The sequence below is a fragment of the Ambystoma mexicanum genome, chromosome 4q (assembly GCF_040938575.1).
Source record: "Ambystoma mexicanum isolate Mex_15411 chromosome 4q, UKY_AmexF1_1, whole genome shotgun sequence".
Lineage (NCBI taxonomy): Eukaryota > Metazoa > Chordata > Amphibia > Caudata > Ambystomatidae > Ambystoma > Ambystoma mexicanum.
Window position 1 is genome coordinate 861,580,038 of NC_090928.1, and position 26,841 is coordinate 861,606,878.

The 26,841-nt window shown below is 44.4% G+C and overlaps 1 protein-coding gene and 1 long non-coding RNA gene across 2 annotated transcripts in view; one reads left to right on the top strand and one right to left on the bottom strand.

The window, feature by feature from the left end:
- Window positions 1-25,650, top strand: part of LOC138468031 (uncharacterized) — a 131,722-nt gene extending 106,072 nt beyond the window's left edge. Inside the window, exons 2-3 of the long non-coding RNA XR_011268182.1 lie at window positions 19,128-19,393; window positions 19,500-25,650. This is a non-coding gene — a long non-coding RNA (uncharacterized lncRNA). The remainder of the gene's footprint in view (window positions 1-19,127; window positions 19,394-19,499) is intronic.
- The window catches only part of TTC7A (tetratricopeptide repeat domain 7A), a 2,220,458-nt gene that overhangs the window by 1,517,166 nt on the left and 676,451 nt on the right, over window positions 1-26,841 (bottom strand). The window contains exon 9 of the mRNA XM_069608425.1: window positions 25,644-25,781. Coding sequence (XP_069464526.1) covers window positions 25,644-25,781 — 138 coding nt within the window. The remainder of the gene's footprint in view (window positions 1-25,643; window positions 25,782-26,841) is intronic.

A 26,841-nucleotide genomic window follows, 5' to 3' on the forward strand; every position in this document is an offset into this window, starting at 1 on the left:
AGGAAAGTTTGGCCCCATGGATAAGGCCCAGCTCGCTTCCTGTTGCTTTGTGGGTTTTCCTAGGCTGTGAGAGATGTTTTACAGGGCAGACTCACACTGTATTCAGAGACTTTATTTGAGCTTTTGAGGAGTCTTACGAGTTGTTTGGAGGGGTATTGTATGTTTGTTGTTGGTCTTTATGTATTAGTCTGTTACTGAAGCTTTTTTTCTGTTCTCCCTTTTCTAACTGTCCATTCATTGTGTTAGTGAATTGCGTTAATTTCCCCTTACAGAAAGAAGAGAACAAGTTTGCCCTTTTCACCGTGGATCTTCCCCTTTAATTCCCTTTCACGAAATGAAATCAACTTTAAAAAAAAAGTTTCCCCCAACTATTTTTTACCCCAAAACAGAAAACGACAAAAAAACACTTTGAGACTTAATTTGGAAAAAATCGTAAATTACATGCAGCGGGCCACCTACGTGTGCACTTACATGCTGCGGGGTCCCCTGCGGGCCACCTACGTGTGCACTTACATGCTGCGGGGTCCCCTGCATGCAATTTGTGACATGCACAAGGTGGAGAGTTGAATAATAAAATCAGGTGAAATCGCCTTCACTCTTCAGTTTTACTCTCTGCTTCGAGAGATATAAAATGCTGCCTGCAAATAGACTTTACATGCAGCGTTTTATAATGGATTCCAATGGAATCCTCTTGCTCTATATCAGGTGTAAAAGCAGCACGTATTCCATTGGAATCTTTGGCTTTACGCCTGCATGAAAATCTCATACAGGAGTAAAACCAAATGCTCTTCTGAGACAGAGGAGAAAAGCAAAGCACAGCTGCTATCCAAATATGCATTCATGAGAACATGACCCCCTTTCTCCTCTGAGTGTTTGCCATGAACTGTTTTATTGTATTTTATTTTAGCAGTTGTAGATTATAGTGGTAGGGTTTTTTTTCACTTGGGTTGTGTTGTTCCATGCACTTTGTGGTTCTTGCACATTTTGGATTCACACATAAGGTTTTCTGCTTTTGTGGTAATTGGCATTGCATGCTGGCTTCAAAGCTGGGTGTGGGAGTAGGTGGGGACAAAGGCTAAAAAGAAGAGGAGGAGCTGAACATCTGCTTGCAGGACAAGTAGGGGTTCCCCTTGATTGACAAGGGGGAGACTCATGCTCTTTGTGGGTGCCACTTCAAGGGCCTTGGTCGAAGAGCACCACGGATCCTCTGTGTCGTGGGGGAGGCAGAGGCATTGGTACAGGCCTCAGGAGAAAGAGGGGTGGCAGGGCCATCAGAGGAAGATCCAACAGAGACAAATACAGAAGAAGAAGTGGGAGGGCTTCCTGGACACACCCACAGAGGCTTTGAATGTGCAGGCAGGTATGTCTATCATGTGGAAGGAGGGCGAGCTGCAGCAAGCAACCTGGAGGAGATGTTCGGCTTGGGTTCCAAATGGGTGTGGAGCATAGAGGAGGAAGCTGCCTCCACCGAGCAGGGCAAGGATGTTGCTGCATACGAGGGGAGGGACTGCGAGGAGGAGGTGCAGGGGGATTACAAGCCTGCAGAGATGTCAAAGCAGGAGGTGGATCTTTATGATGGGGAAGAAGAGGGGGGGCAGGTACAGAAAAAAATGGCAAGGAAGGGGCCTCTTCCTGCAGAGATGTAGTGGAAAACTAAGAGCAGCCCTGGGGAATGGTGCCCCAACCCACCCCACTCTTCCCATAGTGTCAGTCCAGAAAAAGTAGGCACCCCTCAATCATGAGGCAATGTACTTTGTTGGCCGAAGACCAACCGCCTCATGTGTTTAGTATTAGAAATATATAGCCATTAGCTTGACAGAAATGCGGCCATTTTGAAGTGACTTAAATCGCCATTTTGTTTCTAACGTTTGGCTTTTGCTTTCTGTTAAAACTGCTTTGCTGAAAACTTATTCTGCTCCACTAGTACATTATTGTTCATGTAAAGTGCAAGGTTGCGAGAGACTTGTTGAAACATAATGCAGCAACCCAGACAGAAATGCCCGGTCTCCTCCCTCACAAATCCTTGGAAGTAAGCAACGAGGCATTCTAATCAGTACACAGGTGCCAGCTAGTCTCGTTAATACAGTAGAAATGTTAGAAGCAAACATTAAATGGCTTGAATTATGCTCTTCTTTGCGGCCCCCCCTTTCCTGAGCCCTGTAGAGCCCCGGAGAGCAAGTTGACCCCCAGTACACGAATAGAAACTAGGAGATAGCGAGGCCTGGAATGTGTCTCTCCCTTGCACGCAGCTTGCTTGCAGAGACCAGAAGCAGTGTGTTCTTATAACAAAGAATTGTGTCTGCAGGCTCATGAGATTGAGGTCTTCTGCATCGTGGAATGCTTTGGGAAGCTGGTCAAGTGGGGGCACAAAGCAGGTGGCAAGGGGGCTGCCCCATAGGGACCACAGTTATGAGGAACCCATTGCTGGAGGCACAGGAGGGTGTACAAGGGACACATGTAGCCAGAGGCTAAGAATCATGCAGCCACCTGCACCACCCTTTACATTGGTGGGGAAAGGAGGGTCACAGCACTTACAAGGCCTGTGGTGCAGCACAGAAGCGACATTGGGCATGCAGTTGCCAAATCTCTGCATCCGTCAATCCTGTCCAATCAGCGACAGTGGCACCAGGCAACTGTGCCCAGCAGCAGGCCTCTTTTGCTGGTGCCACCCTCACAAATGGTTGAGGGTGGTGTGCCACTACTGACAGCAGGCATCTTTGGGCAGGACCACAGGGACACACTCATGTGGCATGGGAAGATCTACTACCTCTGCTGTGGGCTGTTGGTTAGCATTGGGGATCTATACCAAATACTGGTGGTGGGTAGCCTGAGGAGGCATATGGAGGAACTCCATACTTCCCTTGTGTAAAGCAATGTGAAATGACAATGTATTGGGCAGTCATGGTGGATAGACTGGCATCAGAGGGGGAATTCTTCCAACCACTATTATGGAAACAAACTCTGGGAGAGCTGTAGAACGTTATGAAATATTCAGTGGGAGAGCTTGAGTACTTCTGTGGGCACTGCTCCCTGTGGTAAAACCCAAGAACCTTACTGGGTGGTTGTGCTCTATGAACACGCTGAGAACCGTAAGGGGTGGCTGCACCCAGTTAAAGCACCCTAGAAACCTGAAAGGGGTGCCTGTGCTCTTTAGAACATATATTACAAGGGTATGATCAGAATTCAAAATTTATTTTTGCAGTCAATGCAATGAAATGTGCAATGCAACAACTGGTCAGCACAATTTAGACACAGTTACTACTACACCTACCCAAGAAACAACCTAGCTCCACTTCTAAGTCCCTGACATGTACTGGGTAACAAATCATCACCATGATCTGGCGTTTGTTGTGTTAGCTCTGGCTAGGTGTCATTTCAATATTCATTTGCAATGAAGTGTCTGTTCATTTTTATAAATGTCAACTGCTCGGCCACACTAAAATTTCTTTCAAGCTGCACACTGGTGGGGGCCAGCTTATCAATTCTATAGAGATCTGTGTAAGTGCTGCTAGCCAGACAGAGATCTTGCTGCACTAATACTGTAACGTGTCATCATCCCTTCCCACGTGTGAAGTGGCCAATAGGTAGGCATCAAGCAACTGTGTGGCTTAAGGGACCCTATATGTTCCCGATAACACACTGTATTCAAGATGCCAGAGCCTCTGAGGAGGGTGTCAGACAGAGTCTCATTGCCATAGGCTTTAACCATACTATCAAAGCTTTCAACAGATGTCAGTGATGATATCGCCTTGCTTTGTGAGCTTGGCATGCCTGTTTCACTTGGCAAAATGTGGCTGGTAGGTGTTCTTCCTGCTGCCTGTGTTATTGTGCCAACTGATGTTGCAAGTAGTACAGCAAAGCATCTTTACACATTTTCACAATGTCTCTTCCTTGTGATGATTGGTGCAAAACCTCCTCCCACGATACATGCAGATAAAAAGCAGAACATTTTACTTTGAAACATAGGACCACAAAGGAAGCCATCAGGTTCTCAATGTTACCTTTAAATCCAAATACCAGTGGATCACCGCACACGGTTGAAAACAGGTCTCTCACTATTCATTCCACATTGGTATCCCCTGACAAGGCATGGGCCCTTGACATGGTGGTATGGTTGAGGCAAGAGGTGATCTATTTTTCCCATAAGATTCCAGAATCCAGTATTTTCTGAAAACAAACAAGTAGGCAAGAGGTCTATTTCCAACATAACAGCCTGGTCAGCATCAAGCAGGCGCTATCTGACGTGGGCCTTGTCATCATTCTGGCTATGGTCAAAGGACTCTGTAAAACTAGCGTTACACAACGAGGGAATCACTGCAGGGGCTCTGATGGTGTACATGTGGTAAATCTTGGTGTCCTACTCCCAGATCCAAGCACTGATGCAGCTGAAGAATTTTCAGGGGTAGTGGTGCGGACTGGTGGAGATAGGTGGAGGTAAGCTGCTTATCAAATAGTACGGGGAGGTATGCAGCTCAGATCTTTTTCATTTCTTTCCATGTCTGTGCATGGTGCTGCTGCATATGGGTTCACAAAGGTGTGGTACCAAAGTTCTTCCCTATCTTCACCATTTTCCCTCAGCACAGCGTTTTCTGGCAGAGTGTCCATATGGCCAAATTCATTTGCTGTTTATTCTCTGTGAAGTACTATTATACTTTTGACTTTCGTAGTGGGTTAGCTGCACAGATGCTCGAATCATGCAGGTGTGATGGTATAAAGAGGTTGTGGTGCTGGTGGAGTTCTGTTTAGTTCTAGGATGTGTGAGAAGTGGTCTATTTCTAAAAGGCTCGTATAGAGGTTGGGGCGATCTTTAGCTGCTTCACCTGTGGTGATGTAATTCTTCTTTTCCACCTCAGTAGGACTTCTTTCCAGAAGCAAACCTTGTTCCTGTCTGGCTCTCATGAAGCATCATTTTGGTCTAGATGATCGTCATAGCTGTCTGACAAAGTGAATGAGGGTGGCAGAGATAGAGACCAGGAGTTTTTAGTCTCATTCAGCTGTTCATGTACTCCTTCAGTCGTGCTTCCCTGGTCTACTTCAGAGAAGCTCTGCACACCTTCCCCTACTGCCCACGAGATGGTGGGAGGAACTGAAAGCACAACCTCCTCGGTCAGTCACAGACCTCTCAGCAGATGTTCATTGCTATGGTGCAATACCCTTTGCATTGTTTTGTACAGGTGCATGTATCCCAAAGTGACTTGTGATGAAGCAGTGAAACATGATACCCTCACTTGACTATGTGTAAGTCTGGCAGAAGTGAAAGGACCAAGTGTAGCACATCTCCCCTTGCCTCTCACTTGCTTAGGTGCTGACATGGCGTTCCAGGTTTGTCCATCTGTGTGTCACCTGTCTGCCTGAATTTCTGCTGCTCCCTGCCAGCAAAATCAGGTGAGTATAACTATCCACAAGCTGCTGGGTTTCCCGGCTCCTCCAGCACCCTGTAAGGAAGGCATGGTATACAAATGTAAGTCAGACACAAGTGACCACAGTTCAATGGTGTTTATTGAACTTTATCAAGGCAGTGACAGACACCTATCTAAACCTAAATCTAAGATGGGAGCGAGGTACGACCATCAAAATAATAATAATGCAGTCCTAGTGGAGTCATAGTCAAAATAAAAGGGCCGAAACAAAAAAAAAAAACGATTGCCAATCCTTTCTGCTCAGTTACAAATAGTGTGGGGGAATGCTCATGAAAAAGAAAGAAGTGTTCACAAAATGATAAGTCAGGATGCTTCCGGCCGTTTGCCTCCCTTCCCCACGTTTTCAGTGCGGGACAATGCGGTTCACTCTATCATAGCACACTCCTGGGCTTCTTCGGCACAAGGACACAGTTCTATAACAAGCATCAGGGCATTCTACTCTCAAGTCTCTTAGGTTATCAAAAAGCCTCCTGCATCCGAGGGCCTGATGAATCAAACAAAGTTCCTTTCCAAATATTCACATAGGGTGATTTACTCTTCACCCTGGACCCCCCTCTGCCGGGCTCAGATCCCTTTTCTAAATTAGTCTCCCTCTGCCGGGCTCAAACCAATTACAATTCATTTTTCTCCTCTCAGGTGCTTCACGGCTCACCCCAGATCCACCTTAGCGGGCTTATATCTCCTTCTCACAATTTGTCTCCCTCAGCCCGGCTCGGACCAATTACAATTCGTATATCTCTTCTCGGGTGACTCACGGTTCACCCGGATCTCCCTCAGTCAGGCTCAGATACCCTTCTCACCATTAGTCTCCCTCAGCCAGGCTTGGACCAATTATAGTTCGTATTTAGCAATCAAAGACTTTCAAATGTGCACATGGTTTGGCTTGACCCATTGCAGGACCACTCAATTTCACAGTTCAAAATTTTACACTCTCAGTCAGATGCCTTACAGAGTCCTTCGAATGAGCACCCACGTGATACCGGACTACTCTGTATATGACATCTACCTTAGTTTCAACAGTTCAATCGTTCCTCAGTTATTCAAATATATTTGCGTTGCTCATGACATAAGTCTTACACTCTGTTCTTTGCACATTTCTTCATACAATGTTCCTACTTGCAACCTTGGTTGTAACACAGACCAGTCTGCTATCAGTCTCCCAGACTCACCGGCTGTGCTGACTTTACTGGTCTGCCACACTATCAGGAAATAACCTTACAGTTTTGAGACCCATACACAAGAGACTTGAAAGCAAATGGAAACAAGCAGAGAGAAGAAGATACCAGGGGAAGGGACACGTCCTCCCTGGAGTTGTGAAGAAGAGACCAGGGCAAAGGAAGCATCTTCCCTGGGGTTGTGAAGAAGATGCTAGTGGAAGGGAAGCATCCTCCCTGGCGTTGTGAGAATTGCATGGAAGAAAGCCAGGGAAAGTGAAGCATTTCATCATATGTTTGTAACCAAACTGAGAAGCCTGAGTGAGACCAAGAGAAGGGAGCTAGAACTTTGCTTTCTTGTTTAGCCAGAGAACTTTTCTACTTTGGAACTTTGTTTTTTTTGTACCATTTAAAACTTTGTGTTTTGAACTCTGAGAAGAATACCCTGATGTCTGCTCAGCCCCTTTGTGCACCTTGTATTTAATTATTAGTGTGAGGGTGAGAGTTAGGGATCTTACACAATGGTGTACTTACCTTTATTAGGACATCCTGAACGACCCCTTCAAGAATTGTGTGAGGTACGGAAACCCCTCTTGGCGCTAGGGCTAGCAAGGCCTTTCCCACACAGCATTTTTCCTTTAATAAAAGTCTGTCTCCAGGAAAAATGCCACCTTTGTGTCTGAGCTTTAATCATGCACCCTTACACCCGCTTGAAGTCAAGTTGACGAATGTCAGACTTACTTTTCAAAAATGTTGTCCAAAGTTCATCTTTGATGAATCACCCAAAATTCTGTTTTGGGTTCAATGTTGGAAAGTTCACCCAACCCTAGTACTCCAACATGACTCAAGGTTGGTAGTCACAAGCTAGCAAGTCTATGATCAAAACACGATAGCTGCTTCATTTTCTTAACACTAAGGGTTGAATGGGCCATCATACTCCATTTCAGACAGATACATTTTACTGAAAGGTTTGCAGTAGTGCTAAGTTTTAGATACTTTCAGGTGCAGGAAAATGTATCGCTCAGGGTGCATAAGGCAAAATGTCGAGTTTTGGGTGTATTCCACAGAGGGTGGTTTACGGTAGGCATAGAGAAGGGGAATTAATGTTTCATGAGTCTGTGTGTGTCTGGGGAGGGGTTACTGGGGGTCCACTGGTGGCATGGCTCTGTGTGTTAATAGGGAGAGGGGTTCTCTATGGGTTCTCTGTGTGTAGAAGAGGGGACATTCTACAATGGCTCTGGATGTGTGCGGGGTGGGAGAGTTGGGATGATGCTGATCTCTGTATGTGAAGGAGGGATGTGTGCTACAAGGGAATTTGTGTATGTGCTGCTTTTGTGGTTGTGCACAGTCGGCATGTTTTTCCGATCTTTATTTACAACTGCAAATTGTCCATCAGAGGACTGAGAGACTGAAGACAAGTTCCCACACCTAGAAACAGGATCAAAAAGTACCCCTACATGGACCTCTCAAATGAAAACAATCTTATGAGATTGGAACCTCAGATAATTCAAATATAAAGCACAAGCTACCAAACACGTTGTCATAAGAGTGATGAATACAGTATTGAAATCTGTCCTTGTTGTCTAATTGGTTCATCAGATTTGGTACAGTGCATACAGAGCTCTAGGTTACAGCTAAGATAAACTAGGGCATCCGTTCTTACTATTTACAAAAGGAATCTTTCTAATAAAACCACTATTAGGTGGGAATATTATACAAGGGCTCAGCTACTACAAGAGTTGCTTGTGACTATTTGTGGTGAAAACAAGGAATCCAAAAAGCTGTAAAATGAATTAGAAAATTAAATCCTCATAATTATTCTGGGGTGGTATAAAAAGATATCCTTATTGTGTTGCTCTTATGAACGAAAACTCAATGCTAAGAGAGAGCGAATGACAAACAAAAAGACTGGTATAGAAGAAATAGTACTGTATTTCAATGAATATAATAATTAACAAAAAATCATGAAAAACAATAAAGATATATAAAACGTAATTTGTGTTTTAACAATGAATAATTGAACAACAAAAACAACTTCACAACAAAGAACAAATAAAGTGTACTTGAGAAAAATGTAATTAACAAAGTAGACAATAAATATCAAATAAACGTGTCTGCCAGTACATGAATATTGAGAGAGCAAACAGTAAATAACAGGACTGTCTTTGGCGGGCCACCTGTCGGCCTTCAAAATCTGAAAATGCCTTCTTCGGGCAAAGTGGAAAGAAGTGGTCCCTAGGGGAAGCAGACAAAACTCAATTAGTGGTTTTTTGAAAATTTAAAAAATGTATTTGATTCTGTGTTTCTATTTTATTCATCTACATCTATTAGTACGTTAAGTTAAGGCCTAAGGGCAAAAGAAAACTGAATTAAACATTAAAAGACTCCTGATTAGAAATAATCCTTACCCAATGTTACTGGAGGGATTTTCGGACTAAAATTACTCGCCACAGGTCCACGCCATGGCGGGCGAGCGTCGCACATCAAATTCGAAAGGTCTAGGAAAACAAACAGCTGTTCACTGTGTAGATAAATGAATGATGTCTATTACATTGTGATCACCTGAATTTTAATTATGAAAAAGTAAACAGATTCATAAAAAGAGGGAGAATGTCCTACATTGAGGTCGAGTGTATAATGAATACAGAGAGCCTGCGGGGGTCTTGTTGTGAACCAGCTTAGATTCGGACTGGAATATGTAACAGTCGGTGATCTAATTAGACAGAACATGTCTAGAATTAATTCTATTGGAGTGCAGCAAAAATAGTTGCAGCATATGGCACAGAAGTCATGTATTAAGAATTAAATAGTGGCATGGCAAATGTGAGTAGAGCTAAAAATAGTAAACTTACTTATGTTGGAAAATGAAGAGTCTAAGTCAACAAAGTATTAGCTGATCAATGCGGTATGGGCATCCGACATGCAGAAAGGTCCCCTGTAGACCTAAAATAACCAAACAGAATATTGACTTACACTGTTCTGTCAAGTATTCATTGGAGATAAGGTATTGGTCATGAAATGCGGGAGTAATTTGTGAAATATTGATTCCCCGTTACGTATTTTTGCCGTGTAGTGACGTGGATATCACAGTGCACAATATTTAGGCATTCATCATGCATTGGGGGAGTAGTTTGTAGAATATTCATTCCCCGTTAAATATTCTTGCCGTACAGTGACGTGGATGTTGCAGTGTGCACTATGTAAGGTACCCACTTCTGTTGTAAGTGAGAGGGAAAGAAGAAAAGGCTGTGTGCGGTAATTGCCCTGTTAAATATTCTTGCTGTGCAGTGACGTAGATATATTGCAGTGTGCACTATCTAAAGTACCCACTACCAGTGTAAACAAGATGAAAAAGGCTGTGTGCTGTAACTTACCCGCGGCGGCAAGAATCGTGAAAGCTGCCTATGCGGTCTGGCCGTGCAGCTGGAATGGGGCTGTGCTGTAAGAGAAGCCTGCTGGGCGGCCGGATCCGGTCAGGTATTTCCTGTTTTGGGGACGTGGCACCTGCTGACAGGATGAAAAGGGTCGTATCCTCCTGTCAGTCAGTGAGCATGTACCAGTAGGATTGCATGAATGAGGTGAGCCCATTGTGGGTTCGTCTCATGTGTGGCGCTGACCGCTGACAATACATGGCGTAGTTGAAGGCCAACGCTAGCGTTTACAAACGAAGAAACGCTTGTGTAGTATACCCCGATCCTAAACAAGGAAATGGATACAAGTACATTTAAAAAACTGCACGTGCTTGCAAGGAATTTGTGTGAAAGGATGCCGAGTCACACCAAAGTGATATTTAATGTCATTAAAAAAACAACACGTGCCAAGAGCACGTTGTGGGAATAGGTTCAAAAAAATGGAATGACTAACAGCCAAATCAAATCAGAAAATGAATAAGACCAATAATCTTATCATGTGAGTTTTGCCATGAAGGCAAAAATTGCAGACTTCTCTGTGTGTGGCTAATATAAAGGCTGTAAAGGCCTCTCAGAGATATATGCAGGTGGTAGATAGAGGGTCCAGATATGGAAACTTCATGTATGAAGATTGCAGAGGTACATGAATGCAAGGATTGCTGTTTTTCCTGCAGACCAAGGGTACAAAGGCTAGTGAGGAATATGCAAGTGAGACGCCATGTTAGTAGTGTTTCATGAAGGAGAATAAATGGATGAATAATCCACGATTGGTCTTATAATGGTGGGAGGAATTCTTCATTTAAACCTAGTGTGTGAGTCTCCATCCGGAAGATCCAGCGCGCTTCTCTTTCAAGTAGGCTTCTAGGAACATTTGTGGAGTTCTTAATTACATCCAACACCCACCACCTCAAATCATTAGGCGAGTGCTTCAGTGCTATGTAGTGATTCACAAGACAAGCTGAGGTGGTTTTGCACCTAATGCGGGAGCAATGTTCGGATATCCTAATATGTATCTCTCTACTTGTCTGTCCCATGTATCTTAGTCCGCAAGGGCACTCAATACAGTAAACCACTTGTTTGGTTTTGCAGTTGGTAAGGTGTGGTAGGACCCATGTTCGGTCTCCAATTGTAAATTCTTTAATCTTGCCAGTGAAGGCACATGCAGTGCATGAGCCACAAAGCTAGTGGCCTTTTGTAGAGCACAGAGCGTAGAGCAGAGATCCCACAGGCCAGTTTTTAGAGGTTGTTTGAGAAAGCAAGAGTGCACCAGCTTCTCCCGGATGTTGGGTGCTCTCTTAAGAGCAAAACGTGGAGGAGGTTCCTCTAGTAAGTCCAGTTTTACAATATCCCAGTGGTAGGACCATGAAAAGTGTTAGGACCATGCGTGAGTACAAAGGTCATCCTGGTATTCTCTGTTGTCTTTGTTCTGGTGGTTAATAGAGCATCTCGGTCAGTGAACCGTGCACGTTTGCGAGACCGATTAATGAGCTTCTTGGGATAACCCCTTTCCTTCAATCTGATGTCTAATTCATCCGCTTTCTTTTGGAAGTCCTGTATGTCAGTACAGTTATGCCTTATCCGCAATTATTGTCCGTGAGTGAGATTGTCCCTGAGGTGTCGAGGATGATCGCTGGTGTAGTGCAATAAAGTATTTCTTGCACTCTCTTTGTGGTGTAGGCAGCATATGAGTCTGCCATTATCATGTCGAATTTCGAGATCTGAAAAATTAACATGTGTTTTGGAATATTCGAGGGTAAATTGGATGTTCCTGTCTACCTGATTAAGCCAGGTTAGAAATGTTTGAAGTTCATGTTCGGTTCCTTTCCACAGAAAAATAATATCATCGATGTATCGCTTCCAATTGGTTATGCATCTGAAGAAGGGATTCATAGCGCACAAAATAAATGTGTTCTGACTCAAATATGGCCATGAATAAAATGGCCAGACTGGGAGAAAAAGCAGTTCCCATCGCTGTTCCTTTTATTTGAAGAAAGAAGGTACCATTGAACTTGAAATAGTTCTTGCAGAGTGCAAGTTCCAACAGCTCCAAGATGAAGTTAGTGGGTACCCTTGCTTGATTAAGTTCTGTAAGATATTCCCTTATGCAGACCAGGGACTCTAACTGGGGGTTGCTGGTGTAGAGAGATGTTATGTCCATTGTGACTAAGATTTGTTCTGTAGGATCAAAGCTCACATTTTCAAAGATTTGAATGGTGTTCATGGTATCTCTTAGGTAAGTGTCTGTTGTCATGCTCATCGGTTTGAGAAACGTATCAATGAATTTACAGAGTGGTTCAAGTATGGTACCACAACTGGATACTATCGGTCGGCCAGGTGGATTGACAAACTTTTTGTGAATCTTAGGTAACGCATATAGGGTGGGAGTGCGTCCCTGACTGGTAGTCAGGAATTCACATTCGTTGTCAGACACCCATTTACGGTCAAAGGCATATTTCACTACCTGTTCAATTTCGGCTTTGATGTCTTTGGATGGATCATTTTTCAATTTTTGATAACTTATAGTATCCTCTAATAGTTTATTCACCATTTGAAGATACTGTGTGTTAGTCATCACGACTATACCACCCCCTTATCATCTGGTTTAATCACGATGGTTGTGTTGGATGCCAGTTCTTTGAGAGCATGAGTTTCATCAATCAAAAGATTATGTGCGGTAGGATGTCTGAAGCTTTTGGTTTTCAAGTTGTGTAAATCCTTAATGACACACTTTTCGAAAGTCAAAATTTCCATAGACATCTGATTGTCTTGAGGAGTAAATGATGATGGACATCGAAGTCCTGAATCTTGTTCTGTGACAGGGTCTGGTCTGTCCTGGAAGAATGCTTTGAGTCTTACAGTACGTAAGAATCTGCGAATTTGCATTTCCGAAGAATACCAGTCAGGCCCGCTTGTTGGAACAAATGAAGGCCCTTAGGCAGTACCGATGTCTGGGACTGGTTAAGATTGAGTTTGGCCCGTTAAAAATTGGAATTTGTGGTGTCATCCTGGTATTTAGCGGGTTCTGCGTCTCCTGCCCCAGGGTTTCTGCTTTGGTATGTATGGTTGAAACCATGGCGGGCCCCATGGGGGCATTCCAAAACCTCCTCTGCCTAAAAAAGGGGTATTTTGTTGGAAATTGCCAAATTGTTGTTGTTGTTGATTCTGTGTGGATTGGTCGTCAGAGCCACTGCTACTTGAAAAAGAAACAACTCGATTCTTGTTTCCTGAGCCTCATTTCGATGCTGATTGTTTATTGATGGCTTCTAAGTATGCATCCGTAGTATATGGGAAAACTTTCTCTAGCTTAAACTTGCAAATGTCTTTTGCGAGTTTCTTAGTTTTTTTGGTGATTGTGGATGCTTTAAAGTCTTCAAAAAGTTTGTTAATCGAATCTGTTATATAGTGACTGTCTGTGTTGATCTGCCTATGTGAGTGTGTGATGTCATATGGAATGTTGCTGGGTGAATGATGGAATGCTGATCTGAGGGTTCCGTACTGAGGCAGGCAGTTAGAGCTTCCCTGCCTGGGTGATGGGGCCAGTGCTTATAATACTCCATACTCCTGTATTTACTTCCATGTAACTGTAACTGAAGTGTCTTGAATAAACCTAATATATGACCTAAGTTAAGCCTGCAAGTCACTTCGCAACATTGGCGACGAGTTGGTCTTCCTACAAGAATCTGCGCACAAAAGAAGGAGCTGAAGAAGAAGGAGCCTGCTGCGGGGGGTGCAGTAGACAGGAGGAAACAGCGGAGATCAGCACTGCCCCCACAACACAAGTAAGAGACCCATCACCCAGGGTTAAGGAGGGGAAGAGTAAGGAAGCCCCATTGCATCAGGGATCAGCATAAGTAGGAGGCTTCTCAGGGTTAATGCATGAAACAGTATGAAGATGAAAAAGCCCCAGGTAGAAAGAAGCCAACCCTGTTATAGTGGGAAGGACTGGCTGAGAGGTCCCACTCATGTTCCACAGCTGCTACAAGTGTACCAAAATAAAGGAAGAAGCAGCTAAGTGTAATGGTCTTGTGAGAAAAGAAAAAGGGGCGAGTTAATGGGACATTCTGCGGATTGACTGCTCCACCAAGCAATAGTGACAGTCCCATCTAATAAGGGGAGCAAGAAGACACTGTCTGTCTGTCCTGAAGGGCCGCAGGATACCAGGGTTGGGGAAAAGCAATGCGAACCCCACAGCACTAGAACGGCGAAGCTCCATTACAGAAGAGCGGTAAAAAAAAAAATGGGAGGTCTTGAGAGAATCATAAGTCACCCCTTAGCACAAAAATGTGTAAATATCACCTTGATACATTTTACGCGCTATGCACATGGTATGTAAATTGACCGGTACGCAGATGTAACTGTTTGCTGTATAATGGCACTCTGCACTGGCAATGGCAACTGTCACCAGTTCGCGTCGTGCATGCGTGGCGGTTGGTAACAGAGAGCTCCGTTACGTGTCGGCTGTCGAGTAGAAATGGTGACGTCATTGAAGGGGCCTGAGGTGTTGGCGATCAAGGAACGTAAGTCCGTTGCAAAAAGATACGCTGGATGTGTGCCGGTGTTAAAGAAAAGAACCTGTTTCAACTAATGAGTCACGTGGCAGCGCTGCGTAGCGGCACTCGGAAAGTGTCGGATACGAACAGCTGCCATGGCACAAGAAGAAAATCCTTGGGTTTGTTTGTTGGGAGCCGTTAGAGTTTGTAACGCACCACGTGATGCTGGCGACACCCGGAGAGCGTCGGATGCAGATCGCGAATGCGCGGATGAGTGAACTCATGGAGGAATGTATTCACAGAGGTGTATGGAAAGGGAATAAAGTTCTCCTCATTTGGATACGCGGAAAACGTATCTTTTCAAGATATGAGGATGCTATGGAACTGTTGTGCACTAGCGTGACACGCCGAAAGTGCCGCAAGAAGGAAGTTGGGCCGGTGTCACGCGTTGAGGATTGGCAGCATCTTCTATAGAGTGTAGAGAGCATGAAGGACCACAGCAAAAGACGTAGCATCCTGCAAAAGAGTCTAGAAGTTATGGAGCTGCACGGTAAGGCATTGCAGACTTGGGGCCCCTGGGCGAGATGCAGCGTTTTGAAGGGGCATCGCAGGATTTTGTTAGTTTCACAGCAAAAGAGTTAAAGAGGGTCAATGCAAACAAAGTCAAGACGAGATGTATCCTTTTTAATAAGTTTAACATGTAAGATATAAGTGTATGAAATGCAATGCAAAGGATGTAACATCTTGGAGGATTTCCAGGGTAAGGGTGCGGACCACCCATGGACTTCTAGTAGGGTGAATAATATGTTTATTATGTTAACATGCATAACGAAGCATACTCCATAAAAAAAAAAAAAAGGGGTGAAGCGCCGAATTTGTGTTGTATCTAATGGAGTTGCATGTGGAAGAGTGAGCTAGTATAATCTTTTTGAGGATTTTCAGGAGTTCAGTTGCCATTGCATATAGGGTCAAAACTTGACATGGACTTTTAGGAGCATAGTATTTATCTTAAGGTCAAGACATGACAATGGACTTCTAGGACAAAAATGTTGGTTAACTTAATAACTCCGCAGTTATAACATGGTGAATTGTAAAATGTTTTACATGATTCAGTTAAAGTTGGAAGTAAGATAGATGCACTATAATGGGCATGTAGATGGCATGTATCAGGTGGTAACTGAAGAAGTAGCGCTTCTGATGTGAATGACATTTTGTAAGGAAGGAGAGATGTGTATGTGTCGTCATCAGAATCAGTAAGGGGTAGCGCCTCTGTTGGTGAATGGCATTTTGATGTTATTTAGAGGTAGCGCCTCTGCTATGTGGGTCACGTTTGATGGGGGTAGCGCCTCTATAAGTGTGGCTCAATGGGTATTTTAGGGAGGTAGCGCCTCCAGTAAGAGTGACAATAAGTTTCCTTTGAGAGGTAGCGCCTCTGAGGTGAGTGTCACTAGGGTATGTTAGGGAGGTAGCGCCTCCGGGTTTATGCCAAGTATTAGAGAGAGGTAGCGCCTCTGTTGTGCATGGATTAGTGCATATGTGTGAGGTAGCGCCTCCGGTAGGTGTCTCTATTAGTGTTAGCAAGAAAAGCGCCACTGACGTGAATGGACACAAGTGTATATGAGGGAGATAGCGCCTCAGGTTTGTGGAACATAGTGATGTGCGTGAGGTAGCGCCTCAGCCCGTGTAGAGTAGGACAGGTACCTCAGTGGATGAGTACTTTTTCGTGAGTTCCCGCAAGTGTTAAAGGAGGTAGCCCCTCTGTAGTGATATTTTGCTTATATGTAGTTGTGTCAAAGCCTGTGTTTCATCCAAATTAGTGGGGTGTGGCATGTCAGTTTCTGTCAATTCTGCATTGGGTTGATTGTGGTCATTCACCGGGTACGCAGATGGGTTTGGGATGCCTGGCCAGTGTCTCAGCTTCTTCCGCAGTATTTGAATGTATTGGCTAAGTAGGTCACACCCAACAGGCTGAGTATATTTGATGTTTGAATGGGTGAGTGGTGTTGTGTCGCTGTGAATGTGTCTGTTTCGGTTTGGTATTAGATGCGTGTTTGAGACGGGTTTAGAGAAATACCTTGTTGTGTGTCTGATTTGTACATGTATGGTCTGGAAAAGGAAGGAGATGTGTTACGTTGTGACTTTCTGTGTGTGTGTGGCTTTGGAAAAAGGAGGGAGATGTGTTATATAGTGACTGTCTGTGTTGATCTGCCTATGTGAGTGTGTGATGTCATATGGAATGTTGCTGGGTGAATGATGGAATGCTGATCTGAGGGTTCCGTACTGAGGCAGGCAGTTAGAGCTTCCCTGCCTGGGTGATGGGGCCAGTGCTTATAATACTCCATACTCCTGTATTTACTTCCATGTAACTGTAACTGAAGTGTCTTGAATAAACCTAATATATGACCTAAGTTAAGCCTGCAAGTCACTTCGCAACAGAATCTAATTGATCCTTTGTATCTGAAATGAGGGTGTTAGATAGAAAATTAGCTTTACTCACTTTCCAGTGTTTTTTGAGTTTCTAGACTTAGGGCCTCATTGCACGGTAGGAGGTAACCATGGCGCTATTAGCGCCATGGCTACCCCTTACCGCCTTCTGGGTCTGGGTAGGCGGTATGGGGACTTACCGGGACATTCTGACCCTGGAGGACCCGGTAAATCCCCATGCCAATTATCATTCCCCATTCCCATTCGAGCCCCCATAGGGCTCAATGGGAATGGGGAAGGAGCTAATAACGGTACCGCTATTAGCGGTACCGTTATTAGCTCTGAAGTCCCTCAGCGGGTCCCGTCCTTAACGTGTGTTCTGATCACACATTAAGGACGGTACCCGCTGAGGGACCTCATAGTAGGGCAGTAAGGGATTACCGGCACCGGTGCCCTTACCGGTGCCGGTAATCCCTTACCACCTACCGTGTAATGAGGCCCTTAGTCTTTGAACTGTAGTAATAGTCAAAACCATAAGATCACGACTTAATAGCAATTTGACTTAATAGCAATTTGGCTAAAAGTGGTCATGTATTGTTTGTCAAACAGGAAGAGACGTGGCTCATTGCATATAAACAAGCCTGCCGGGATTGTATTGGCTTTCAAATATTCCCGTAAGAAGTGGCCGTGAAGCTCGGTCCGAGATTTTTCTTTTTAAGTTTAAGAAGGTCATCAACACTTGATGAGTGGGCTATGTTACGATTAGTTCCTGCTGGGTCAATGATTGTGACTATGTGTGGGCCACCCCTATAACATTTGGATGACCTGTGAACATTCACAGGTTGCCTGTGGCCATCATATATTCGGCCATGAACTGGAGGGCTGATTTGGAAGCCCTGGAGCCTGCACAGTGTGCCATTGTTAGAGCACATACTAATTCTAGTGGGTGCCTGCTCGAGTTCGGGAATACTTCAGTTACTTGCTCAATGTAAAGAGCACGGGAGGGATGCCCATGCTAGAAAAAGTATGTATATACATTGTTGCTCAGACCTGCACTTGCTAGAAATAAAATAAATACTATAACTAGTCACACAAGCTAGGAAAATCCTTTTATCTGTTTCTAGTGTGGATCAAGGAGGGCTCCCAGAATGAACTAGAATTGTGTTGCACTAGAAATAGAAAGACATGGGGCCTCATTACGAGTTTGAAGGCGGCCATGCCCTTAATAAGGGCATGGCTACCTAGAAACCCGGGTCCAGGTTCCCTGAATGGGGAAATACTGGGCCATTCCGATCTTGGAGGGCCCGGTATTTCCCCATTCAGGGAACCCGGACCCGGTCCATCCCCATTCCCATTTGAGACCCCATAGGGCTCAATAGGAATGGGGAGCATGCTAACAACGGGCCCATTAATGACGGGCCCGTTGTTAGCATGCTGGGCTGCTCGTGGGACCCGCTAAAGACATCAGGTAAAACCAGGCGTCCTGAGGGGATCCCGCAAGCGGACCTCGTAATGGGGCGATAAGGGGTTAACAGTTCTGGCACCTTTACCGGCGCCATTAACCCCTGACCGCTCTCCTTGTAATGAGGCCCATACTGTTTCTATTTCTGGTATGGTTGTGAATGCCCCACGGTCCTTTGCAGTTAGCCCGAAATCCAGTGAATCCATCCTTTCACACATAAGGTTTGGCAGGACTTTTTTGAGATAATTACGCCTTTTCAGGTCAAAAGACGTTGGCTCTGGACACAAACACCTTGTCTTGAGCCCAGCTCTTCTGGATGACCACTGAGTGCATAAAAGCTGTTCCCTACTTAGTGAATACGTTTTTAGCTATACTAGGTAACACAATATTCAATGAAGAGTACAATTCTACCTTTTGATCCCAAAGGAGCGCCACCATATTCCACCCATTACAGATAATGCAAGGTTTCACATGCCACATGCCAGTAGGGTATAGGAATTTACACTCTATATGTGCTCATGACCTTGTGCAGAAAAGTGTCAGGACTTACTGGAGTGTCGTTCTTGCTTCTTTGTCCTGATTTCTATGATATTTGACCTTGGCTCTGTTATCCTGGGACTGGCTTGGCTGACCTTGTTGGTTTGGTGTGCTTGACTTCCGCACAGACTTCTCTTTGATGGATGGATTTGCCTTTGGATCTCCCTGCACGTTGTGTTGTTTTGGATTTTGGCTATACCTGGAACTTAACTCTGTTTTCTTCCCTGTAGATCTTAAAGGATCTTGCTGAACTTTGCTGTTCTATCGTGGAATACTTTGCTTTTTGGACATTGGGAATACCTATACCTGCTTCTTGGATTACGTTTCTTTCTCCCTTAGTTCGCGTCCTCATGAGGTCCGGGTCAGGTCCCTGTGTTTACACCTGTGGACTTTTTCTCCCGCTGGCAGCTCCATCGGGCGGACACCTGATCTATGGACTCGTATCAGCTAGTAGAAACATTGTAGGTGCAACAGCCTCCTTTGTATCCAGAATCAGGTAGGGGTACTACAAGAGGGAGGTGGAAGACTTTGACTGGCATTTAGGGGTCCATTCCCAGTTGCACCATAACAATGTCTACCTGTCTTTTTTTCTTCCCTTGTAGCGTTTCTTGGTTCCTGGTTTCACCTGAGCTCGTGGCCTCGCAATAGCATTTCAGTTTCACGGGCGTCGCTTTCAGGAGGAAAGTCTCCCTGGATTGGAGACCGCTGCCCATAGTATATCACGTAGGGGCAGCAGTGACTGCAGGGGCCTTACGGATCTAAGGATCACGCCGAAAAAAGTGCTCCAAGATACAATAACAATGCCAAAGAGACAATGTGGCTTTTGTTTCACAGGTACAAAGCCTTAGAGAAGTCAAAACAAGAGTCACAAGAAGAAAAAGAATGTGGTCACAAATAAATCCTATGGATCCTTACAAGAACGCCCAGATGAGTACATTTCATCATGTTAGCCAGGTCGTTTAAGATTTCCATTACGAGCTGTATATAATGTCGTGTGTGTTTTATTGTCAATTCCCCACTATAGGAATTGTAGTTCACGTGTTGAGGCAGGTAACTGGATGTGAATATTACAGCAGCATAGCTCTTAGCAGTATGGGAAGGGACACCTTCTTGCAACCTGGACAAAGCAGATGTTTGTGTTAGTTGGGCAGGTTGACAGGCATGTAGACATCTAGTAGAGTGAGCATCCGAAGCAGACTGATGTACAACGGGATGTCATCACTGTGGATTTAAATGAGTTGCATCTGAACTAATCCACTTTTGTAATTATAACTTTGACTTCCAAGAATCACCCCATTTAGGTTTTCAAACACGTATTTCACTTTATGTGGTTTTCAAGAAGCCTTCCTATTGAAATTCAGGATCAGCCATCTTGAATTGAAGCTCATCTTGTTTCTGAAGTATGTTGCGAGGCACTGAACTCTATAAAGCATCCCTATGTGCCCACATGAAAAGTGCCTTATTTCAATACAATAAGTGGTCCGAGCTATGCAAGATCTTGTGGGATTTTGGGACGTATATAATATGAACATCCATTACAACGCAGTTTCATTCCACAAACACTACTCCAGGGTAGTTCCTTAAACTGTTTTTTGCCAATTGTAATTTAAAAGAACAAATTACTTACCTTTGGTAATGTTATTCCTAGTAAATACACTATTGTTCCCACAGATCCCTCCTCTTTTGAAATGACTACAGACTCCTCTGCATTCGTAAATCTTTATGCAGCCACCAGTGGGTGTCGGTGAGGCTCCACGGCTAGCTCGACAGAGATGGCACTGGCACAGCATGCAACAATTCAGGAAGAGATTGTCTCATTGGTAACAGCCTTCTCCTTCTCAGAGCCAGCACACTCAAACAAGGAAATGATTACCAATGTGGTGCTCCTTAGTCTGAGGCTAAGGGAAGCTGAGCACCCCCCACCTGGATCGAGGGGACGAACCCTCTCTTCCATGCTAGAAGAAGATGGTGGATGGTGAAGAGTGGAAGGTGCACCTTCTGGGAGAGATGAAGCTCAACTCATAGAGCACTATCAGAAGACAAGGGTCAGAGGGAAGGGATTCACCTGCACCTTCTGAAATTGCATAGCAGGTAGAACTGCAAAATAACAACTCTGCTCTGATGCACGCAGATTTAGCAGCTTATGAGTGCCTCTGTTAAGACTCTTTTGACCAATGATTGCAAAAATGAAACAGTTTTGGGGTAACACAGTAAGCTATAGTGAAGCAGAGTGGATGATGAGCTGTGGCGGTGCTTGTCCCAAGATTTGTGGAGATGCTATAGGCATCGATGGGTGCTACGGTATATGGGGTATGGTCTGTTATTGAGATTTGTACCATGCACTGCTGCTGTTTTCATGGTGTCCTGGTGCTCAGGGAGATTTGAGAACAAAGGAGGGTTAGGGAATGATAGATAGTGAGACGGAGAGGGAGAGTGTTGTGCTGTTGATAGTTCAGAAAACACAGTCACTGTGTGTTGGGTCTGTTTCTAGATGGTATGGCTTTGTTGTTATTTTGGTGTGTGGGTCTGTATAGTATTGTTACGTGTGTCTGTGGCGTAGTGCTGGACATTTAGAGTATTGGAGTTGAGTGGGATTTCAGAGAGGGTGTGGCATTTGCTGTGTGATTTCAAGTTTGTGCTGTGGTAGGAGTAATTGTGTGTTGTATTTGGTCGTTGAGCAGTGAGTTTGTAGGAAAATTGAACGTTTTGGTAGGTTTAGTGGTGAGGCAGGTCTATGCGTTCTTGTAGGTTACATTGTTTTGATTACTGGGTTCCATATTTGGTGGTTGGCGATATTATGCTTTTCCTTTCGATGGGCCAGTTTGTTTTGTTCGATTTTGGTTTTACAATGATTTGTGGTGTCTCTCATTAAGTCAAGCCCAGAAGTTTATCTTCATTAGTACTTCCTGTTTAGGTGGGTGAGTTAAAGAACTGGATTTCTGGTAGTTTTCTGAAGTTTAGGTGTTCTGTGGTTCATAGTGCCTTGAGGAGTGAGTTCCAAAGTTCTGCTGAGATGTGAGAGAAGGCTGATCCAATATATTTCAGTTTCGAGTATTGCTTTGGTTCGAGGTAAATGTCATTGCGGGATCAGAGGGTTTGTTTCAGTTTATAGTTGGATATTTGTCCCTGTATGAATCCCACTCTTCGGTCATGCATTGCTCTGTGGGCTATGCAAAGGGTTTTTAAGTAAATCCTTTTTTCAACTGGTAGCCAGTGTACAGTTCTCAGTGCTGGTGTGGCGGGCTTTCTCTTGTTGAGTCTGAGGCGTAGTCTTGCCGCTGCTTCCTGTATTCGCTGTAGTTTCCTTTTTTTGGTGTAGTGTGTTGATTTACAAAGTATAGAACAGAACAAACGATCCAGAGGCAAGGAGCCTGATTGTGCCTGAACCTCCGGATAACAGCAAATAATGACACGCCCCCCCGACACCTGTTCAGGAAGTATATACAAACTCCTCCTAGAATGGATAAACCAGTTGCAAATGATATACATCATCTAGAATGCTTGTAGGGTAATGGCCTTCAATATCGATACAAATCTTGCCCCATGATACAGTCATCAAGAGCTTCAGATCCAGTAACCGGGCAATGTGCCAGGCCAAACTACAAGATAATAAACATAGAGGAATATCCTCCCACCATCTCTGCAAATGAACCCATGCTTGGCAGCCTTGCTTATACTCTGTGCCTCCATGGTAGCTCTGAAAAGAATTCCTTCAGGAAGGCCTAACCATGTAACACTCCCAAACATGGACTTACCCCATCCAACAATGAAAGATAAAGTCCCATCAATCAAATACATCTATTGTCTGATATTGCAGAGGCAGAACATCTAACCGATAAACAGGACACGTAGACAGGATAGGCGATTCATGCTGACGTTCAAGATACAGTCAGCAGACAGCTTTTCAAAGTGACCACATGGCGCCATTTCCAGATCTCTTCACACATACAACTACATCCAAACATAATGATCTGTAACCTTTTTGCGATTAATTATAGAATGCATATAGATGCATCTGGCCATGGTAGGTGACAGTAGGACTGTGGAGTAACCAATGCAATTATCAGAAATCTGCTAACCAACCCAATGCAACACATCAACATGTGCACTGGGTAAGCCTTGACTTCAGGATATCCAAAGATGTCTCAGTCTGTGCAATACTGGGACAAGATAGAACAAAGTGGCAATTGTTTATTAAAGTTGTGGCACAGGTTGTGTAAGAGTGCAAACAAAAGTACGGGTCTGACACAGTGGTGGCATGTTTGTTGGCAAATACTTTTATTTGTAAAAGTAAAAGAAAAGGAAAAACCTATCTTGCCCTATTTCTATGAGAGGTTGCCCTACCTCAACACAAATGCTAAGGACTCAGTCAGGATGTCCAGTAAAACAAAATGTGCATTGTCCTCTGCCCAAACCTATTTATGTCCTTACACTCTAGACTAATTAAGGAAAAACTGGGTCTCTTCTTGTTCCAGAAGGAGCCTACTCTCACTCTGGATACAGATTGAATTGTTTAGTTCCTGATGAGGAAACACATGGAGTGATTCTTTAACTTAAATGTTCTTTATCTTAACTGTTCTTTAAAACGTGTACAAAACATAGTTCCCAAATATCAGAGGGGATTCCCTTCCCGTGCTCTCTCCAGTTTACAAATGTCATCAAGTCTGGTTCACTATCCTGCCAGAGTTGACTATAGATTTCCAAAACACAGTTCCCAAGTATCAAGTGGGAGCCTCTTCCCTGTTGTGTTTCCAACTTATAAAGTTAGCACCAGGTTCACTATCCTGACAGACTTGACTGTAGATTTCCAAAACACAAAACACAGTTCCCAAGTATCAGGGGGAGTCTTTTCTCCTGTTCTTTCTCCAACTTACAACTGATGCCTCAAGTCTGATTCTCTATACTGCCAGACTTTACTGTAGTTATTGGAATTCCAGAAAATATCTCTTCTTTTGGTAGTGGGCCCTCAAACCCTTGTTTTAGCTTTGTGCACCTCTCCTACATGGGTCCCAGATCCCTCTGGGTTGTCTCTGGTTCTCCCTGACTTGTTATCTAGCTTGTCTCTCTTTTGGGTGGGTCCCAGAGCCCTTTATATTCTTTTGGGATCTCCCCGACTTGTTTTGGGCTTCATCCCTATGACTGTGAGCTTCTTCAGGCTTGTTGGTCCTTGACCCCTATTGGCTGCTTTTGCGGGCCTCGCCCGACTTCATGTAGGTCCCAGACCTTGGTACGCTGATCTGGAAGAACTTACCCAACTTCATATATGTCCCAGACCCTGGTGTGTTGCCTCTGCAGGACCTCTGTTCATACTTCACGTGATGACCAATTGAACCGACCTGGAGTATTCTCCTGCCAGGTACTGTTGCACATAAAATATTTCTTAAAGTTTCTTTAGTCTTTTCTAGTTATTTTGTTGTCCCTTTCTATCTCTCAGGATATTCGTTTCTGTGCCTTTACTCTGTTTGGCCCAATCCATGTCACACCAGCCGACCCGATCTTTGGGAAATGTTGTTGCGGTACCCGGTTTGTCCTGGAAGTGGAGCAGAGCTTTGCTGTTGCTACTGTGCTCGGTGTCCTGCTCTCTGCGGCTCTGCAGCAGTAGGCACCCTCTTCCATCCTCGACTGCGCAGCTTCTTCTGAGTTCGACTTCACCAGTCGGTTTTCCTCTATCCCCATCACCAGACAAGGGCCTTGATGAATGGACCTAGTGGAGACACTTGTGCCTCCTCGAGAGCGTCTTGTCCTCTTCGCGACGGGTCTCTCGCCACAGAACTGGCATCTCGTTCCTCACTCCTCCAGGGCTGCCTTGACAAGGTACATAGTCCTTCTTTACTTTTTATCACCAGGGCTGCTTCCAGTAAACTGTGCCATACAAGTTGGTTCCGCTGTCGGCTTTTGCTTCTCTGGTTGATTTTCTTCGTGCCATTGATTGTATGCACTCCACCTAGGTAAGCCTCACTCTTCCTCGTCCCAGTATGATTGGTGTGAATGAAGTGCTCCATTCTACAGAGGTACATAGAGACGTGGGGGACTACAGGGGACTGAGTGGGGTGAGAGGAGAGAGGGGAGAGAAATGGAGGGGGTGAATATGGTGTACTCCCAAGACTATCATTGCTGGTCCCATGGAGGGCTTGGCTCCCCTCCACATAAGATCCTCCCGCTGAGTAGCACCACCAGGGAGACTATCGGGTAGCAGCCTCACCTCCCTGCCCTCAGGGGAAGGGGCTTCCCCCCATGGGATCAGTGACAATATCTTGAGATTTGTCACAGTTGCCAAAGGATGGATCATGTAACTGTACACTTGAGATGGTTGCATAGAAACACAATGACCTTTGGGATTTATATTCCATTTCACCAATAGAAACATTGCTTTAGAGTGCTGACAAGTTTTGTTTTAGGAACTAAAGTATTTTTAGACATCCTCCAGACCACTCTAACTTTCTTGCAGGTAACTGATACTGGTCATGACAGCAGTAACTAGGAACACATGTCACCCTTTTTCGTTAAATCAAAAGCTTTGGAAAAGTGTGTGGGGCAATCAAGTTTCGGTACTTTTTAAGACTGAAATCATGTAAAGGTACAAAGTGAATGTGGGTGGAGTCACTGGATGAGAACCAATGGGAGCCAATTTTCTTGAGAGTCACCAGATATTACATCACATGTGAGTCCACAATCTTGGATATGCACAGATGGGAGAAAAAACACCCACGCAGCAGGATGAAAAGAGTAACATTGGATTTCCATACCTCAGATAGCATGACATACTGCCCTCTCCGGCCCATGGTGATGCTCAGAAGGTCATACACGGCAGAAGCATTTTGAAGGCTGACAGCTCGGTCTTCTTTCTGGTCGGGGGCTCGACTGATTACTGCGTCCCGATTTGCCTTTAAAAAGAAAGCATAACAAGTGAGACGAAAGGATGTCCATAGATCAGATTGAATATCAACACACATAGCCATACGATCCACCCTTCAGTCCATGCTGTTTTAGAAGTTTCTGAAACTGGTGGTGTCTTTCAGACAGTGTGTTTTGTTTTACCATTCCAAAGCATACATAATTTACACCACCCTACCTAAGACTGGATGATCTGATCCCCACTATTTCCTCCCTTGGTTGCTAGTAGATCCATTGCTGACAAATTACCTGGCCTCACGCTCCCCTGTGTGCTCCACACTCCTTGTGTCTCTGCTCCACTCACCATGTTCTCCCCTATTACTGGAAAGCGCTATGTTGCTTAACGAAGCTAGGTCTATGCTCAATAAATATCCTAATAATTATAATAATATTATACTATTTTGCTTTTCCTTTACAACTGACTTTTTTGCTATTATTTACACATCACTACAAAAGCTACAAGCAGATGATCACAAGTAAAGTCATTGAACAAATGTACACTTTCCTTCTTTCTACTATGTTTAAGAGAGCGACCAGGACTGAAGTAGATCGATGCTCAAACTCAAATGTGCACCTATTGGCATGGGTGGGCAGTTCTAAAGATAAAGTACATAGTGCATGTCACTTGTAGAATGAGCCCCAACTGGGAATCCAAGCTCTTGCATACTCAGTCAACAATGGTTCCAGATGCGCACTCCCGTATTCCAGTTGGACAAATGCGGCTAGTGTGAGAAGGGCACTGGCTAGATATGCGAGCAAGGGAAGATGGGCTCTTGGCGCTACACCATCTTGTTGGGGGCCAATTACAATGTACAACACTTCATGGAAGGGTTTATGGTATTTGCAATGTAAATAGTGTAACCATTAAGAAAGCAGTGGGATGCTAATTAGCTGAGTAATCTTTGAGGAATCTCTTGGTGGAGCTTGTGAGAAGGACAACTGGAGAGGTGTGATGAAGCTATGAGAACGTACAGGCAAGGGGTATGAATAGTGCCTTCAAAACAAATGAACCTGAACTCGCTGGTCTTAAGGCTGCAGTGGATCATTTCA